General features: G+C 49.5%; 1 protein-coding gene across 9 annotated transcripts in view; it reads left to right on the top strand.

Annotated features, from left to right (window-relative positions):
• Nucleotides 1-19,594, top strand: part of CASZ1 (castor zinc finger 1) — a 275,827-nt gene extending 256,233 nt beyond the window's left edge. For 8 of the 9 annotated variants that reach the window (XM_027882516.1, XM_027882519.1, XM_027882522.1 and 5 more), the window contains 9 exons: nucleotides 2,298-2,458; nucleotides 5,373-5,495; nucleotides 6,022-6,357; nucleotides 7,119-7,317; nucleotides 7,658-7,829; nucleotides 10,473-10,621; nucleotides 12,383-12,617; nucleotides 14,032-14,322; nucleotides 17,524-19,594. In XM_027882516.1, the coding sequence (XP_027738317.1) occupies nucleotides 2,298-2,458; nucleotides 5,373-5,495; nucleotides 6,022-6,357; nucleotides 7,119-7,317; nucleotides 7,658-7,829; nucleotides 10,473-10,621; nucleotides 12,383-12,617; nucleotides 14,032-14,322; nucleotides 17,524-18,779 (2,922 nt within the window). In that variant the 3' untranslated portion in view covers nucleotides 18,780-19,594. The remainder of the gene's footprint in view (nucleotides 1-2,297; nucleotides 2,459-5,372; nucleotides 5,496-6,021; nucleotides 6,358-7,118; nucleotides 7,318-7,657; nucleotides 7,830-10,472; nucleotides 10,622-12,382; nucleotides 12,618-14,031; nucleotides 14,323-17,523) is intronic. The other variant, XM_027882523.1, reaches the window with a different exon arrangement.
• The last annotated feature ends 305 nt before the right edge of the window (nucleotides 19,595-19,899 follow it).

The raw sequence follows: 19,899 nt of genomic DNA, 5'->3' as shown, positions 1-19,899 counted from the left end.
CCCCATCCTTTCTAGGCAGAGCAGGGCTCCGAGAGGTTTCTTTTCTTTTTTTTTTTTTTTCCTTTCATTTTTATTTCCAGAACCTGGCAACTTCTTTCTCGCTCTCTTTTTATAGTTATTAATTTTGTTTATTTACTTAAAAACATTTTCTTTCACTGGGGGAGGGGGAGAATAATTCGTTTTTATGGAAGAGAAGGAAAAAAAAATCAGAAGTTTTGAACCAAAATCATCAATTTCTGTCTTTCTGGTGTGACTAATGGTGTCCAACAGAATCCCCTTTACCGTGCTCTAGAATATTTATTTCAGATAATGTACAGTTTCTTTTTCCTTACTTTTTCCTTAAATTATACATCATCTCAAATATATATTTCCCTTTCACATGATAAATTCTACTGTACCAAGATTAATTTTGCCGCTGCCTACAACTGCAATAGAGATCAGGGCAGCCTTTGAGCCATGCTTTAATATTCTGCTGTGTGATGGTTTTACAGGCATAACTGCTGCCCTCCCCTTGGCTCTGGGCGTTACAAGCATCAAGGCCATATAACCCTCAAGAGAGGGCAAAGTGACTTTGCCTCGTAATCTCCCTCCTCCTTTCTCTCTTATTTCATCACTAGTTTCCACTGTGTTGTTTAATTTCTGTGTTTATCCTTCCTGTCCCTTTTCTCCTCCGTGGGCTCTCTGTTACACTGGGGGTTCTGATGTTCCCTTTTCCACTTAATTTCTCATTTGTTCCTACGTGTTGCCCCTTTAGTGGCTCCAAATAGGCAGCTTTTTGTCTAGTGAGTAAACGTGTACAGTGAGTTTGCTCTCTGGGGTCCTGAGTCATTCTGAAGGCCCCAAATTGGGGAAGTTCTCTTTCAGTGGGCACTTCACTTGAAAATCTCCAGGATAATATGGGATTTAAGCATATGCTTAGAAATCAGCATTTGCTTGTGTGCAGCCTGACACACACGACTCTGTGCTGTGCCAGACCAGCGTAGCACAGGGGCAGAATATGAGTTCCTCAGGTTCTTTTTTTTAAAGGAGTGGGATTAACCGATGATATAAAGCAGCAAAGAGTAGAACCCACTGACTGAAGGAACCGAATCCAAGATTAAGGAATTGAGTTCAGTCTGCTCAGGAGCACATCACGCTTGGTTTTCCCTCTTGCTGCACACAGTCCATGGGGGAATCCTTCATTGTTTGTGTAGGAAAAAGAGCCCTTCACAGGAATGGAATGCCCAACACCCCAGTGGAAACCGACGACCTGAATTTCTGACTCCAACCATAAAGAGTTGCAGTCTCCACACAGCAGCAGGGGCTTTACCTTCAGGGGGCATTAAGAGAGCCTCAAATAGCCAGGATTCCTGTAGCCTATTGCAGTTTATTTAGGGGGCTGTCAGACTTAATTAACTGATATTTATAAAGGGCTTTGAGATCCTCAAGTGGGTGGAGTTTCCAGTGCAAGTATCGGGCCCAATCCTGCATTTTGTTCATGCTGTGAAATTCACTGTTGTTACTGGAGGTAATTGAGAGCACAACAGAGCAAGGAAGGGTCTGGGAAATCGAGCATTTATTCTGAAAGAAAATTTTCCCTCTAAGCACTCTTGAGTGACTTCTTTTTTCTTATCCTGCACACCACATCTGGACCTCTAAACCTTCTCTGTGCAGCGTCTATTTGAAGCCTCTCACACAATGCAGGTTGTGAGGCTGAGTCCTGCTTTTTGGGGCATGTGTCTGTTTAGCACAGAAAGTGACATATTTCATTGCTGAAGTTAGTAAGAATTTTCCAGGGACTTAAGTATGAGGCAGATTTTTTTCCCGCCCAGTTGAATGACATTTTCCTCCTTCCACCCTCACACATACCTGATATTCACTTTAAAGGAGACATCCTTGGGGCAGGGACAAGATTACTCTAAATAAACCCAAGCTTACCAGTTCTACCAGAGCTCTGTACAGAGAGCAGCATTTTGTAGGAGCTGCACAGGGCTATTACTGTTTTAGCCTGCACACCTTTTCCATAGTCAAATAGGGGACCTCTCTTCACCTCAGCTGCCCCCTGTATAAAACAGACACGATGCTTCATTACTGAGCAAGAGCCATGAATATTTGATGGGCACCTGAGTGCTCTGTGATAGTTGGGTGGAGGATGCAGAAGGGTGAGGTGTTACTAAGTTTGGCTGATGCAGTTGGGGCAGCCTGTGCAGACTTCTTGTCTTCTCACAATCTTTGAAGGCACAGCTTGGTGTGGGACAGTCCTGAGGGTGTCCGTGGCTGTTGCTGGGCCTGATGCAGTGTCTGTGTTCTTGTTCCAGATGTCCAAGACCAGTGCCAGCCTTGGCAACCTGCTGAACATTAAGACAGAAGGTGATGGCAGCCAGGCTGAGTCTGGGCAGCCAACCCAGTACTTGGGCAAGGCAGTGAAGGCCCTTGTCCAGGAGAAGCTCTCTGAGCCATGGAAGATGTACCTGCGCCGGTAAGGAGAGCGTGGAGCTGGGAGTACAGGACAGGGGAAGGGATTTCCTTTGCAAAGTGTCTGGCTCATTGGTTCACCCCTGAGTGCAGAGTTCTGCTGAATGTAAAGGCCTGACTCTGTCATATACCCTGACCACCTGGAGCATGTCCAGTCCCTGCTGCCTGCACCAGGGGCTGATGTCCCATAAGCAATGTCTGCCCACACTGAGTTATTCTGCAAAGGCACCTTGAGAACCAAAGATGAGCACAGATCTTCACAAAGCTCCGTTGGCCTGGAATTCATCTTAGGCTGCTCCTTATGTCCCTGGTCTGGGAGTCCTGGGGACCCACTGCAGTGTCCCCTCAGCACTGAACTCGTGTGGGACCATGTTCAGTTACTGCACAGGGGTCATGGACCCTTAACAGGCTTCCTGGGCCATTTCCCCTGACCACAGACCACTGAAACAAAGGAAGTCTGGGGGATTGGGGACATGGCAGCAGGTATAAGGGGTATGGGAACTGGGATGGTGTCTGCTGGTTTTGTTGTAGGAAAGGAGACTCAGAAAGAAAATGGAACAGGTCCAAACCTCACCCACACAGACACACACACATACATGCCCAGACAGACACATGCTTTGAGCACACACAGATACACCCAGGCAGACACATGGCTTTGTGTTCTGACACAGATTAATTGCCTACAAATGCCTGTGGACACTTTGTAAATCACAGGCTTTAATGGAAAAGACTAGGAAGTCTTCTGGTCCATCTGCCTCTGGCCACTGTGAGATCCTTCCCTGCAGTCCATTTGCATTCGGCCCAGCCTGGTTGTAATTATGCCAGGCAGTGTGGCTATTTTCTTGTCTCTGCGAGCATTATTCTACCACCTAAGAAGTTTCAGCGTCACAATTTTTTCCGTGTTTGCTGCCTGAATTTCCCTTTTTGTAATTTTGTTGCGGTTCTGGTTGCATCCCCTTGAACCACAGCAGATAATGCCTCTGTGCAGTTGGAGTTCCCCCCGCTTCAGATGGTCACAGACTTTCAGCATTCCATTTACCCAGGCAGATTTACTCCCTTTGCTCTGGCTCCGTGCACAGCTGGGCTGCCCCTGCTCTGGCACCACCCAGACACAACAAGCTTTGTGCCCCCCATGCAGGAGCTCAGTGTTTGCACCTGTACAGATTGTGTGTGTCCCGTGTTTGCCATCCCCCATGACACAGGACACGATTAATGTTGCTCTGTGTACAACACCCCCCCAGCTGTATCAGCTGTGTGTTTCCAACACAGCTCTGGTGCTCTGAACCCTCTCCCTTCTCTTGCCAGGCCTCTCCCTGCTCTTTCTCTCCTCTTGCTCTGGTGTTGCCAACTCCTCCCGGTTCAGCATCTTCTGTGAATTTCATTATCACGCTGCTTACTCCTAGATTACTAATGAAGATGTTAAATAAGCTCAGGCTACCCCAAGTCCTCCTCTCAGCACTCACACGATGCCTCCTCCCAGCTCAGTGTGGTGCTGGTTGTCATCAGCCTTTGTTTACAGTCCCTCAGCCAGTTTCAAGCCATGAGGTGGCATCACATCCAGGCCAATTGGAATTAATTCCGAGCATATGCGAGACTGTATCAAAATGCTTTACTAAAATCCAAATATATTGCATCCCTTCATCCACTAATTTCGTAATTCTATCAAAAAAAGCAATTAAATTTGTCTGGCAAGATTTATTCTTTATAATCCTGATGCTGTTTATTGCTCATGGTTCCTTTATCCTCTAGATGTTTAATGATTTTCTCCTCCCTCTTAATATTTGTTCCATTACTTTACTGGAAGAAGAAGTTAAGGCCAGAGGTGTGATAATTGCCGAAGATGATTTGACTTTCCCCCCCCCCCCCGAAAGAACCAGTACCTTGACTGGTTGTTTTTTTTTTCCAATTACATAGTAAACCTCCCTCTTCTCTGTGTCTTAAAAACCAGCAAATAGTCATGCAGTCAGTTTGGGAGTTAATTTCCATTACACTTCAGGACATACATCACCCAGACTGGCCGATTTGTGCATATTTATATTTTTCCAACCAGCCCCTTTATCTGCCTTGTCTTTAGTTTTCCTCACCCAAAGCAAATATTACAGTGCAGCCATTTTTGACTCATCACCTCCCATTTTCATTTGGCCTCCTTTTTAGGTTCAGCACCTCTTGTCCCTGATAAAACAACCCCTTTACTTTGCAGTGACTTGTTTTCTTCTCTCTTACCCTACCACTGCTTTCCTTCCTCTTCTCCCTGCAGCCATAACTGACAGCATGTGTTCTATATCCAGGCCTTCTCCAGTACAAGTTTTTTTCTTTTCCCTTTACCCTCCCCTTGGTGAGAGGTCCCTCCTGGGACCACACAGGCTGCCGTTTGTTTCTTGCTTTCCTGCTCATCAGAGCAACTGTAGTTTGTTGTATCTTAATTATGCAAGATTCCCTTGTTAACTTTCAGATCCTTCCTGCCAGTGTTTCTTACTTGATTTCTCCATTCCCTGTGATTCTGGAGTTTCCTGAAACCACAGTTATTTGTGCCTCTCTTTTAAAGGCAGAGGATCTGAGCAGTGGGTGAGCAGTGACACCACACTGAGCTGGTTTTGCCCTCTTAGCGTTTACTCCAGGATGACACAAGGCACATCTTGGACGGTGTTTGCATGGCAGGGTGGTGGTTCTGTATTCAGGGATGATGCCCTGCAGTGTTCCTGCAGTCCAGGCTGCAGTGGGTGCATAGGTGGTGCTTCCTCTCTCCCCACTGTGGGATACCCTGCTGCTTCAAGGCAGGAGGTGGATCCGGAGTCCCTTGAACGACTGCTGTTTGTGGGAACGCTGATAGAGCTGAAAAACAAAGGAAATGTGCCTGTTCCAACCCTGCTTCTCTCCTGGGGCCTCTCCTAAGATGTCTGCTTGTCTGCTTTGGGCAGGTTTGGCACCAAGGATTTCTGCGATGCCCAGTGCGACTTCCTGCACAAGGTGCATTTCCACTGCGTGGTGGAGGAGTGCGGGGCCCTGTTCAGCACCCTGGATGGAGCCATCAAACACGCCAAGTAAGGGGGAGAGCAGCAGGCTTGAGGAAGCTCTGCACACACTGCAGGGACGGAGGGACCAGCTCAAGACCACCCCAGGTTCCTTTTAAAGGCAGGGGAATGTCCAAGTGAGAGTGAGTCAGGCCTTGGGCAGCTGGTCATGTGCCTGAGTCTGAAGGGGTCAAAGGGAAGGAGGTGTTGCAGATTTTAAGATAGATCTGTTAGCACAGCTGGTCTCTCCTGTTGGGTAATTCCCTGTGGTTCACTACAACACACTACTGGCTTCTCTCCACAGCCCTGGGAAGCTGCCCCATAGCCACACTGAGCTCTGACTGTGGCCTTTCCCTGGTTTCACACACCTGATTTCTCTTATTTCTCTACCCTCTTAAAGAATTCCCTTCCCCTCACAGAGGGCTTGCAAAGCCCCTTTTAGGATTTATCCTCAGCCAATTTGCTTGCAGACTCCTGCCCCCTTCTTGTTGGTGTTTAATCAAATCATGTGCAATGGTCAAGAACTTATGTCTGAGTGAACATTGTCCTTTTGCAGTTTTCACTTCCGAACTGAGGGTGGAACTGTGAAAAGTAACTCTGAGTCTCCCTTCTCAACCACTACTGAGAATAAAGCCTCACTGGCCCCCTCGTCACCATCTGCTACTTCAGCCACCATGGCAAGTGCTCCTGCCCTCGATGTGCCCACTCCAAGCCCAGCTGCTGTGCCCTCTGCCCCCACACTGCTGGCTTGGAAGCAGCTGGCTTCCACCATACCCCAGATGCCTCAGATCCCAGCATCAGTGCCTAACCTGGCAGCTTCACCCTTGGCAACGACTTCCCTGGAGAACGCCAAGCCTCAGGTCAAACCCGGATTTCTGCAGTTCCAGGAGAAGTAAGTTGGAGCTGCCTCTGCCTCCTCTGTGCCCCCAGCCTTGCAGTGCCCTCTGTACCACTCCTCAGCTGCAGTGCTACACCTCTGTTCACCACTGAGACCTTCTGTCTAGAAAGTATTCTGACCTTTACCCCACAGAATATTTACCTCTTTGAAGTCTAGGAAATACTTTCAGTAGGGAAAAAAAAAAAATCAAGGTTTTCAAGTAGATCTGAGAGCACTTTTAGGCACAAATTTAGAGGAGAAATAAACTTGCTGATATATATCACTGATTCCTTTTTTATCCCTTGTGAGGGCTGTACAGAAGCACAGGTGTCTGCAGTATTTCTGATACTGAAGGGTTATTGGGCCAGAAATCCTTGGAATGAATTGGGGGTGTAAGGTACCAAATCCATTTAGCTGATGAGGGGGACCAGTGATGATTTTGTCTGATCAGGGGAAGCCCTGGGATCCTGCAGTGGGATTGCCCAAGAGTTTTGTTTCAGTTGAGCTCCAAATTGGAAGAGTGTCCCTCAAAGACTACAGAACCCACCGTGCACTGCTGTGTTCTAATAATGTTAGTCAGGAGAGTGCCCTGGCTGGGTGGAAGTGCAGTAGCGTTGCCAACTTCAATTTCCCTAAAGAGGAAGGTGGCTATGGGAAATCTGTGGGCCATGTTTGGAACAGAGGCTTCAGCTGGGCTCCCCTTGAATTAAATTTTGGCAAAGGAACAAATGTGTGAAATGAGTGAAGGTGATGATTGGGTTTTGGATGTATTCCAGCGATCCCTGCCTGGCAACAGACTGCAAGTACGCCAACAAATTCCACTTCCACTGTCTCTTTGGGAACTGCAAGTATGTGTGCAAAACCTCTGGCAAAGCAGAATCCCACTGCCTGGACCACATCAACCCCAACAACAACCTGGTGAACGTGCGAGACCAGTTTGCTTATTACTCCCTGCAGTGTCTCTGTCCCAACCAGGTAAGAGCCGTCCCAGAGCAGTGTGGGAGTGGGGGGAGAAGGAGGACAAGGATCAGGTCGACTGACTGACTGCCCAGCAGGAAGGGAGGCTGAGTGTGGCATTCCTGGTCTAACTGCAGAACCACGGAAGGGTCTTAATTACAAAACGTTTGGTTTCTGTCAAATGGGAAATGGTGATGCTTTTGTGTTTATTTGACTGGGGTGAAGCAGACAGGAGGACCAGAGTGACCTGAGGGGCACAGGATGAAATAGAATAGAAGTCTGTGATGAATCTAGGCAGGCAGGTGAGGGTGCATCTGTTTGAGTGCTGCCTGAAGCAGGTGCCTGTTTGCCCCCCCAGCACTGTGAATTCCGGATGCGAGGGCATTACCACTGTCTGCGTCCCGGCTGCTACTTCGTGACAAACATCACCACCAAGCTGCCCTGGCACGTGAAGAAACACGAGAAGGCAGAGAGAAGAGCAGCCAATGGCTTCAAGTATTTTACCAAGCGGGAAGAATGTGGCAGATTGGGTGAGTTTTGTTCCCTTTCTTATGTGGTCTGTCCCATGCCCAGGAGTCAGGACCTGCGAGTTTTGCTTAAGAGGTATTTGGTCATTAAATCACTAAACAAGACAGGCAAAACACAAAGCCTGGTTTTTCCCAGGCAATCCCAGGTGCATGTTTTCTCAAAAAGACTCAAGGCAAATGGATAGAAACTGTGATGGAGAGGACTGTATCTATGTATTATTTGTCTGGACATACAGCTTCCCTTTGTTTTTCGTTTGTAAGCTAATTGTCAAAGCCTTTTTTTTTTTTTTTTTGGTGTTTGTTTGTTTTTATACTTTGTAGTCTTTTGTACCTACTGCTTGTGTTGGGTGAAGCTTAAGGGTGCTTTAGGATGATTTGATTTTTTTTTTTAGCCATTGCCAGTGCGGCATTTTGAAAGCCAAAGGGCAAATAACCAGAGAGAGAGAGAGAAATGGAGAAGAGCATGCAATAAACTACTCCCTTCTCCTCCAAACCCATTCTCCACAGCCCCTGTGGTTGTGTTCCCAGGGAATACAGCCTCCCTCCCATCTGAGCAGGGCCTAAGGAAACACCCAGTGTGGCACAACCTCAGACTGGGGCTGGCCCACTTGCCAGAACTATCAGCAGCACTGCAGCAGTTATTAAATCCAAGTGCCTCCAGTGTGAAACTGGGAAAACAAACACAGCAACAGAAAGTAAAATGAGTTCCTGGGGAGGTACCTAGAGCTGAAATCCAGGGCTCTGAACAGGGGGAGGCCCTAAAGAGAGCTCCAGCAGAGCTCTGTCCTGAACTTCCTGGGATTCTCCTTGTGGTTTGGCTTAACAGTGTCACAGATACAAGTCTTCCCTGACAGTCCTGGTTGGAACAAAGGCTGGAACAAAACAAGGTTCAGAATAACACTTCTGAGTGCTGTTCCCCCCCCCCCCCATTGCAGGGAAACAGCCACAGTAACCAGAACCAAACCTCTCAGCTTTGAATACGTCAAAAATCTGTACCCAAATGGAAGCTTGTTTGTGGTAACCAGGGTAATGAGTGTCAACACCCCATGGCCAGTGCCTGCCTGGATCTCACTGACACATGGCAGCAGATTCAGCAGTTGTGTTATTTACTCACCTTTGGGTGTTTCAGGTGAAAGCAGGGGCCAGACAAAGCAGGACAGTGATAGATGACACCCAGCCCACACGGTGCCCTGGCAACAGGCGAGCCTTCACCTGCCCTGTGCTGATAGTGTTTCATCCCACAGCACTGTTTGTTCCCAGTCCCAGAGCACAGGGATCAGAGGGATGGGGAGGGCAGGAGAGGTGGGGCTGTGGGCAGAGCGATACCTAAACAAACACACTCTTGGCATGGACATGAAACGCTGGCTGGCAGCTCCACACGGGCTGGGTGATTCAGGAGCCGCTTGGCAGCGAGGCAGCTCCGGGCTGTGTGTGTGTCAGCAGTGTTTGTGCTGGGGAGGGATGGGGTCCCTGCATCCAGCAGTGTGTGCACACGCCTGTGGGCTGGACCTGCTGTGCAGGGCACGTCCATTTAGCCATTTGCCTGCACAGATAGAGGCAGTGGGATGGGGTGGTGTGGTTATCCCAACATGAACCCACCCCTGTGTCTCTGTTCCTCTCTGCTTTTTATGTTTGTGTGTGGAGATACATGCAGAAAATGTGTGTGTGGATAGAAGCAGAAAGCGCTGCCCCTGCTTTAAGGGCTGTGAATGTTTCTGAACAAACACACATACATGTTTCTGTGTGTATAAATATATACATGTGTATGATTGGAGAGAGAGACAAAAGAATGCACATACAAGTAAAGGTGGATGGGTGTAAAAGGGAGCCTGGCTGTACCTCTGTGTGTCTGAGGGTATGGCCAAGGGAGGGGGGAGAACAGCAGAACTTGATTATTGGTACAGCTGTGTTTGAACTACACCAAGCCATTATTTATCAGCTATAGAAAGTGGCTGTTTGGGATTGTTAATGCCCCACACTCCTGGCACACATGGCTGTAGCCACGAGGAGCAGAACGTGTGAAGTGCTCTATGCCAGGACCCAGTGAATTGCTTGTTGTTCAGTAGCTGCCCCTGTTATACAACAAATTTGGAGTAGCAATGAACACTTCTGGCTCATTCCTATCTGGCCAGAGAGCACACACTGTCCAGAGCTGGAGCTGGTACAAGACTGCTTTTCTGAGAGCACAACCACAGGAAAAAAAAGAGAAAAAGAACTTTTTATTTCTAATCTAATTATGAGCGTGTATTTTTGACTGTAACTTCTGTGATACAGCTAAATGTCTCGGTTTTGTTCCTTTTGTAAAAGAAAAGGCACTAGCTAAGACTGGAGAGCATTAGGCATGACTAGATGTAATGGTAATGTTCCTTTCTTTATAATGAAACAATGAGGGATGGGACTCAGCTCAGGCTCACTTCTTAAATCAGTGTACACTGTAATCCTCTCTTGCAGTTGCTCAGCAGGCAGTAGACTGTTGGTTTGGTTTTTTACATTCAGGACAGTTCCTGAAGAACCCACGGCCACTGATAATGTTCAATCCCCCAGAAACCCACGTGGCAGCAGCTTTGTCCCATCCAACCACCTTTCCCAGTCCTGCTCCCTCCCTGTACCTTCCTGCACTGCATACAATGGGTTTTGTGTCTGCAGGTTGCAAGTACAACCAGGTGAACAGTCACTTCCACTGCATCCGGGAGGGCTGCCAGTTCTCCTTCCTGCTCAAGCACCAAATGACATCCCACGCCAGAAAGCACATGAGGAGGATGCTGGGGAAGAACTTCGATCGAGTCCCCACTCAGGTAACTCCTGCTCATTGGAGCTGCAGATCCACAGGCAGTGTTGGCCCCTCTGGCTGCAGAGCTGCTGCAGGGCCAGGACACTCCTGAGGATGTGTGTCTGCACGGGGGGATCCTGCTGGGATTTGGGAGAACACCCACAGTGGCTTTACCTGGCTGGACTTGCACAGTTTGAGGAAAGAGGATGAAGCACAGACAGCAAGGCATTGCTTAGTGTAAACAGCTTCTCCTGGTGAATTATGGAGGAAAAAATTGAGAAGGATAACACTAAAAGAATCATATTTACAACTTGCACTCTCTCCCAGCTCTCTCAGTATACACAATTGGCTTATTAAAATTAAAGTGCTTAGGATGTGGAAGAATTGAACGTGCTGGTTAAAGCAAACATTTCCTGTTGCACATAAAGAATCATTTACTGCTTCCACCTAAGATGGGAGAAATACCAGGCTTGAAATTTCCCTTCCCTTATTGATGTGGAGTTAGCTGGGGCACTCCCTGTCCTCTCTCAGGAAGTAGCAGTGATGCAGTTGCTGCTTTTCTAGCACATAACTGAGAGCAACTGGCAGAGTAGATTTGTCTGTTCTCTGAATAAATGGAAGAGCACTGAGCTTCATCACTGAGCTGCTGCTCCAAGGGACAGCATTCCTGCCACCTCCTGCTTGTTCTTGCTCCTCAGTTGCTTTAGCTTCCACTGACTTGGGAGATGAAACAGGCTGGCTTTATTTAAATGCCTGTGGCTGATCTGACCATAACAACATCATCTGCTATATGGAAAACAAAAGGGGCCATCTGTAGAAGCAAGATGGAAACCCTCTTTCATTCCACAGCATGGGAATGAGAGGTCCCTGTTAGTTATTAACTACTGTCAATAAGTGAACTGTTCAAGCCTAGTGCTGTTGGATTTAACGAGTTCACAGATGCCAAGGTGTTGCTGTTGTGGCAGCTTTGGGTCTTTACACAGAAAGCTAAGGTACAAGAATCAAACAAATAGATTTGTGTTCACTACTCTTGTAGCACATGCTGAGTTTAGCCCTGAGAATTCTAGTGCATGCTGGGCAGGGAATGCTGGGTTTGACCTCCATCCCCTCTCACTGGCAGTCCTGTGTCGGTGAGAAGCAGCGGTGGTGGCCTGAGCAGTCCTGGGAACTCACAGCACTCGTCCTCATGTGGGCTCAGCCCATGGAGCAGTGCAGCCAGCAAGGGTCAAACCACAGCTTGGGGCTCGTGCAGAGCTGACCAGACTGCTGGGCTGGCACTGCCTCTGGTTTGTCCCGTGCCATGGTTCTCCCTGGGCAGTTTGTGCAGTGTTGGGATATACTCCAGGCACCAGTTCATGACTGTCCAGACGAGGCCAGGCCATGTGAGCACAGCACACGCGTGTGCCCCCCGTGTCTCAGCACCGACAGTCATGTTTGCAGTGTCTGACTGCAGCAGGACCTACACAGTGAGGCAGCAATGCCAGGATTAACACCTCCTGTTTGTGAACGCCTCAGAATGCACACACCAGGACGTGGTGCCAAGATTAACACTCCCAGCTCTGAGTGCATCACAGCTCACATGCCAGGCTGCCCGTGCCAAGTCTAATGCTCTGAGCTCCCCGTGCAGGAAGATTTGCTCTCCTGGCCCCAGTGCCATGGGTTCCACTCCCAAGCATGTTCCAGCCATCCCTCATGAGCTGGAGAGACATAAACGTGCAGACAGATGGTTTTGGTCTTGGCATCTCGCTTTTGGTGTGAAAGTCCCTGTCCTGTTTTCCTGCTGCAGGTTATTGGCCACACTCCAAGAAATGAGAATCTCCCCCAGGTTGGCAGCATGGCACCCAGCCCAGCCTCATCAGGAACCCCAGCTTCCTTCCAGGGACCCCCCAGCATGATGGACACCGAAACAGATGAGTACATGGATTACACTGGCTGCAGCCCTGGGGGGATCTCCTCTGAATCTTCCAACATGGACCGCAGCTGCTCCAGCACTCCAGTGGGCAATGAAAGTACATCAGCAGGTAAGGGAGAAGGGCAGGGGTGTGAGATGGGTCATCACTTGCCTGCTCTCTTGGGAGATAAACTCATGAAGAGAGGCCGAGGGGTAGCTGCACCTTAAAATATGAACTGTACCAACTTCACAGTAGTGCCTCTCACTAACCCAGCTCTCTCCTGCACTTGAGAGAAAGGTCCATCAAAATGTGCACCTCAAGCATCCAGGAACTAACAGCATATCTTTTTTCTCCCCACAAAGAGAGGTTTTTATCCTGGGTCTTGAAGTTGGGTCTATTTTAATAGCTGATTTAAAAAAAAAAAAACAAAACAAAAAAACAGGAAAAAAAGAGCTGTGGGCCTATTCTGTACTTGGCATTTCCCTTGGTAGCTTTTTGCATTTCCTCGAGCAGCATCTGAAGTCAGGCACTTTGCTGTACTGGTGAGGTAGAGAAGGACTGTACAACAGCAAATATTATCTTCACAGAGGATAAAACCTACCCCATCTTCAGAAAGCTCTGTATAAAAGCAGCTCAGCGAGCTCCCTTCCTCACACAGAAGCTCTTATTCCACTTTGTGCAGTGTTGTACAGAGGAGACCCCCATCAGCCCCTCTTTTGGGAGTTAAGTTCCTGCCCTCGTGCCCTGTTTGCTGGGTAAGGTGCAGCCGTCTCGCACTGCTCTGTGTTACAGGGTCAGCTTGTCAGGACTCAGGTGCCTGCTGGGAGTTCTGTTGTCATCTCGTGGTTTCAGGCATCTCTAGGCTGTCCTTCCCAGGGTGAAGTGTGATACTCTGCATAGGCTGCCTCAGTTTGCTTTAATTTTCCTGCTTTTCTTTCCCCCACCAGACAAAGGCCATCACACAGCACAGCCAGCCTCGTGCCACTGCTGGGTCCCCACAGGGGCTGCCCCACGACATTGTGGCTCCCCCAGAGGGTCTGTGGGCAGTGCTTCCTGGCACTCTCCTGTGTCAGTGGTAGCCCAAGTCACCTTTCCTAGGAAATGCTCTCCAGGCAGGGGCAGCTCCACCCCCCCGAGTGTCAGAGCACCCTTACAGCTGGTAGTTGGAACAGGCAGGCACCACGTAGATGAACAAGGACCAGTCAATCAGGAATTCCTGCCTGAAAGCCTGTGGCTCTTCCCCCATGCCATAAAGCCACCCTACTTCCTGCAGAGACAACCCTCCTCTTCCTGGTGCTGTCAGTTCCTCACCTTCTGTTCCTTCTCCATTACAGTTCTGTTTCATACATTTGTGAATGTATTTTCCATTTTCATCGTATTGCTTCTGCTCTTGGGTTCTCATTTCAGTTCTTTTGTTTTTTTCTGTTTTGGTTTGGTTTTTGTTTTGTTGTGTTTTTTTTTTTTCTTTTTTTTTTTTTTTTTTTTTTTTTTTTTTTTTTTTTTTTTTTTTTTTTTTTTTTTTTTTTCTCTCCTCATTCTCCAGGCTGCCTGGTTCCTTCTGCTGCTACTGCTGCTGCCAACGATGCCCACACTGCACCACAACCTCCACCACCATCTCTGCCTCCATCTTTCTCACAAGCCCTGCTTAGGTCTCCCCTCCCCACCCTGCCCTATCTCTTCTCTCCATCTTGTCTCTCGTACTCCCTGCTCAGTGCCACTCTGGGAGCCAGCAGAGGCATTGTCATGCCTGCCGCCAGCACCGCTGGGTTCTCGCCCATCATTGCCACTCCAACTCCAGTAAAAAGTGACGTTCCCTTAGTGCAGGATGCAGCAGGTAACACTTCTTTGCTTTCTCTCCGTGTCCTGTGCCCACCTCCTTCCCCACTCACCCTGCCCACGTTTTTTTTTCTCTGCACCTTTGGGTCAGTAGAGCAGCAGACGTCACTCTGTGCCTTATCTAACGTTACCCAGGGGCCTGCCCGTGCCTGCTCCTTCTCCCTGCTCGCACAGTAACCACAGCTAAAGGAACCCAAACCACAGCAAATCATTCACAGACACTCAGGTACCTGAGAGCAGTTCCCACCAATTCCTAACTGTGAGAAAAACCTAACAAAATTCACAACTAAAATGCGCTGTCAGCCTCTCGATAACATCAAGGAGGCCACAGAGCAAAACTTCTGCTCTTGTGGCCTTAGTGGGACTTGACATTCTTGGTTAGATCTTCCAGGCCACCCAGCCCAGTGCCTGCACGTGTATCTTGGCAGGTACATGTCTGAGGAGGTACCCAGGCCCCGTGTTTCTGTTGGTCTCGTGAGCTGCACATGTACCCACAGCTCAGGAGGGCCTTCCCCTGCAGACCAGGCGGTGTCACACAGTGACATCAACAGCAACTCGGGCTGTTTCTCACACTCACTGTTATTTATATCTGCTCTAACCAGCTGCAGAAAGCACAGAGAGATTTTTGGGTTTCGGGCTGCCATGTTTCCCATGTGTGACTAAGATCAGAGCTGTCTCAGGCTGGGGATTCTCATTCCAGCTGGGATTGCTTTTTAGGGTGTGTCTCAGTTTTGGCTTCTTTTCCCAACTCCCAGCTCTTTTCTAGTTAATTAAGGGCATATTTGTGCTTAAAGTTCACACTTAAGAGGCTTCTGGCAGCCTACAAATGTCCCAGTCATTCTTCCTGCCAGTTTTAGTAATGTGTAAATCCAAGGTCAATGGTTGGGACTGTGGCTGGAGGACCGACTCCACTTGGAAGTTCATGGGTTTTTCTCATGGGACTTGGCAGGAGAAGGATCCTTGCCCTGTCCAGAGGAGTGTGTGCCAATTAACAAAATTCACAAGAAACTGTATTTTTGCTTCTTGTTTAACTGATTTGCATGCAACCTGAAACATCTTAACCTTGTGCTGTGCTTCCTCTAATCAAAGGCTTTTCAGTTTTTCTTGGTTTTACCTTGGTATATTTTGGTAGTTGAAGAGACAAGCTTATGGCAAACATTAAACATTGAAATTGCTGGGGATTATACCCACTGAGGCTTGTAATGTTCCATGGGGTGCAGGGACTGAAGGTTGGCTGGTGGCAAAGGGGGAGAGTGCACCAAGGTGTCATCTCTCTCCATCATGCCCTTACTCCGAAACTTTGCCTGTATAAGGGAGCAGAATTGCTTTTTAACTAAAGTTTTAAGCACGTCTGTTTAACTGTTGTATCTACTGGGTAGATGCATTGAGTTTTTAACAGGTACAATTTAAATGCTACTTATTCCCATCCAGAGTCTTTCCCCAAAGATGACTTAGCCCACATTCCCATCTGAAGGCAGACAATATGAGCATTCACACTAATTAATGCTAAAGGACTTGATGGTTTGGCTGTAATTTTTTTAAAATAAGGAGTTTCTCTGGACAGCAGGAACTTGTCCAGGCACAAATGCACTTACACGAGTCGATTGGGAGCGGAGAACTGGATTTTACAGTACCAGATGTTCAGTGGGGAGCAGGGAGTAAATTGGTCCCGGATTCTGTAGGGAAGAGCCTGCCCATCCCCAGCCTGCAGTGACAGAGCTGTCCTTTCTCTGGCAGCTGTGAAACCAGCCCCAGCAGTTCGCAGCAGCTCCCAGGGGCTCACCCTGCGAGCCCCAAGCCGGTGTCCTGACCTGCAGGCTGAGCACAAGTGCCATTAACAAAGGGCTGTGGAGAAACTTTCTGTTCTCTGCTGATCCTGCAGCCTCTCTAGCCTGGCCCTGGGGGAGAGCAGGTTCCTGCCCCACTCCAGCGACTCGTGTCCCACAGCGCCAGGGAGTCCCCTCAGTGGTCACCTCCTTCTCTGGAAGGGCTGTCACTGAAGGGCCAGCAGGGCAGCAATGGTATGGAATACTATTCCTGGAGTACCTGTGCATCAGCCAGGAAGGGAATAACTCTACACCAGTCAAACAGATGACTGCTCCTTCAGTCTCCCAGACAAGGATTCAAGCTGCTCTGGGTTCTCGGGCCCCAGGCACTGCATGTCACAAATGGTGTCTCTTTTCAAGAGGATGGCAGTTTCAGCAGCAAGAGAGGCAAAAAAAAAAAAAAAAAAAAAAAGAAGTATGTTTTAGTTGCAAGCTATAATTTCCAATTACACTCACAGTTCTGCACCTGGTGAGAAATTCTTGCCTCCAACCTCGTCTGCGCTGCATGTTGATACTGGAGGTTGTGGTTTGATTCTGGAACTAGCAAGCAGAGAAGGAAAGAAAGTTAATAGATATAATGAGGTCGAGTCCTTGATGTCAGTGTGATCCTGGGGGACGGGAGCACTGGCCAGATACACTGGCCCTGTGAATGAAAGGGAAGATAGATGAGGGCTCTTTATTTACTAGGGGCATCATGTGATTTTTGAGACCCAGGGGAAAGCTGCAGAACTGGTATTTTCTCTCAGAGTCCACTGGCTAGTGATGATGAGAATTAGCCCCATTGAACATCTGTCCATCTGTCTTTCTAAGTGCACTCACTGTAATATGTAGGCTCATTACAGTGAGGGATGGTGCAGTCTCCTGGCCAAAGTCCATCCTGTTTCCATAAATTCCCCCCCTTGCAGTTTTAATCAGGCATGGGATCTTCTCCACTTCCTGCCTGTCCTTGGCAATGGTAGTGGATTACGAGAGCCTGGATGGGGGAACAGTGCACACGTCCTGGCCCTGAGCCCCCTGAAACTCCTTCACCGCTCCAGGGAACTGCAGTAACACACCTTAGTCCTTGCACAGGAACAAGCCAACTCCTCCCTGTTCAAGTCTCATTTGAGGAAGACAGGACTAGAGATTAATTCAGCAGCAGGAGAAACTGTGAGAGTATCAAACAGAGAAGCAACAGTTAGCATTGGATAAGATCAGCATCACCAGCTGAGGCGAGGCAGGATATGCTGAAAATTGAGGAAGTGATGTCCAGTCAGCCAGTGCTGGATCCTGGAGCTCAGGCTCGCTCAGAGCTCGGGGATGAGCTTGCCAGGAGGGCTGGGAGATGCAGAGACCTGGCTGCCAGCAACACCGCTCTCGCTTTCTCTCCCCAGGGAACACCATCACCATGCCAACCGCCTCGGGGGCCAAAAAGCGCTTCTGGATCATCGAGGACATGTCCCCGTTCGGGAAGCGCCGCAAGACCGCGTCCTCCCGCAAGATGCTGGACGAGGGGATGATGCTGGAGGGGTTCCGGCGCTACGACCTCTACGAGGACTGCAAGGACTCCAGCTGCCAGTTCTCCCTCAAGGTGACCCACTACCACTGCACGCGGGAGAACTGCGGCTACAAGTTCTGCGGCCGCACCCACATGTACAAGCACGCGCAGCACCACGACCGCGTCGACAACCTGGTGCTGGACGATTTCAAGCGCTTCAAGTCTTCGCTGAGTTGCAACTTCCCAGACTGTCAGTTCTCTGGCAACAGCACACACTTCCACTGTCTGCGCTGCGGCTTCCGCTGCACCGACAGCACCAAGGTGACGGCCCACCGCAAGCACCACGGCAAGCAGGACGTCATCAGCGCCGCGGGCTTCTGCCAGTTCAGCTCCAGCGTGGACTGCGAGGTGCCCGACTGCAAGTACAAACTCAAGTGCTCCCACTTCCACTGCACCTACCCTGGCTGCAAGCACACGGTGGTGGGCATGTCGCAGATGGACTCGCACAAGCGCAAGCACGAGAAGCAGGAGCGAGGGGAGCTGCCTGCCATCTCCCCCGGCCCCGAGGGCCTCGCCCACTCCACCCTCGAGTACGACATCCAGAACTCTTCCATCAACCTGGACAGCTCCCTCAACCTCAGCGCTGACAACAACAGCTCCCTCTTCTTCCTGCAGAACGCGGCCGGCGTGGGCCTCAACGACTCCCTGGACCTCAGCAAGAAACAGGCAGAGGCCGCCGAGGGCCCGTCCCCGAGCAGAGCCGGCACCGCGCCCCAGGAGAGGGGCCCGGGGGCAGCCGGCTCTGGGGATGTGGAGGACGAGGATGACTCTTCCCAAGAGGACGAAGAGGATGATGAGGAGGAGATGAATGAAGAAGAGGAGGACGACGAAGAGGAGGACGACGATGATGACGACGAGGAGGACGATGAAGAGGAAGACCTGAACACAGATTCTGAGGAATCGCTGCCTGACCCTGAAGGCCTGGCCGCTAAAGAAGATGGAGAACCAGAGGAGGCTGCTTCTTCCACAGACCAGGGCGATGCTTCCAGGCCACAGGGCGAGCCAGCCCCCGCTCCAGCCCCAGCTCCTGCTCCTGCTCCAGCTCCAGCTGCTGCCCCAGCCCCCACCGCTGCTCCAGCAGCTTCTCCTTAATCGTAGAGACAGCGACGGCAGTGGTTTGGTTTTGCTCTTACACAGAATTACTAAGAGGACCCCATGTGAGGCGAGAACAAAGATTGGGATGGCAAATGAAAAACAAACTCCGTGCCACACACACGAGAGAGAGGAAGGAAGGAAACCCCTGCTCCTCCCCAGGCCCCATAAGAGATCGGTTTGCAGCAGGACTGGTGCTGCCTCCTCCATTCTACAGATCCCGGAACAGGGGGCAGGATGCAGCAAAAAATACCCTTTGTATGGACATGAACCTTGAGGGTACCCGCTGCTCTTCCCTGCTCCCTGCATGGTGCGTGGGGCCTGTGCCCATCTGGGGACCCTTTGTTTATGGGTGGGGCTCTATCCCCCCAATTTTCTTTCTGGGTTTTATTTTTCCATGTTTTCAGTTGTACGATAATAATAATAATCTCCACTTCTTGGAGGGGGGCGGGTGGGAACAACAGGTAATGAATTTTAGAGATATATATTTGTGTGTGTGTCTCTCTATATATAATGTACACACACACACACATATATAAAATTCAAGGAATTGGTGTCACAGAGACAAGTAGCTCAGCTTTTGCCAGTGGGAAGGAGGGGTGAGGGGTGTGCTCTCTCTCCACCCCTCCCCCTTCTTTCTCCAGCATTAAATGAATGGCATCAGACAGCCAGGGTGGGAGTGGGTATTTATTGTCACATAAATGAGGACGCATTAATGAATGAGCAGGGGTGGGAACGGGACACTCCTCTGTTCTTCCAGATCCTTTTTACTGTTAATGATAATAATTTTGAATGCTATTTATATTGTAAAACTTTCTCAGTCTACACTTTCTCTGTAGGACACCTCTCCTCATCCCTGCTGCTCTGCCTGTAGGGATTTAGCTGAAGTCACCTGGGAAGAACACGGCGGGCAGTCACAGGGTCTGTCACACTGGAGGACTGGGGTTAATCCGCCATCCAGGTCCATCTCATCCCAACCCCCAGGTGCTTCCTCTCTGCCGAGGGTGAGGCGTTTTTGTGGTGCTTCAGTATCCCCATCTCAGGAGGTCGTGAGCTGCCCTGTCCCGCAGGGAGCACCGTGCTCAGAGGAGCGGCCTGGCTGTGCCCAAGGGCAGGAATG

Source organism: Empidonax traillii, unplaced genomic scaffold (assembly GCF_003031625.1).
Source record: "Empidonax traillii isolate 1590-97213 ecotype Southwest subspecies unplaced genomic scaffold, ASM303162v1 scaffold106:size2091409, whole genome shotgun sequence".
Taxonomy (NCBI): Eukaryota; Metazoa; Chordata; class Aves; order Passeriformes; family Tyrannidae; genus Empidonax; species Empidonax traillii.
The sequence above is the reverse complement of the archived record's forward strand: the minus strand, read 5'-3'. Positions and strand labels throughout refer to the sequence as shown.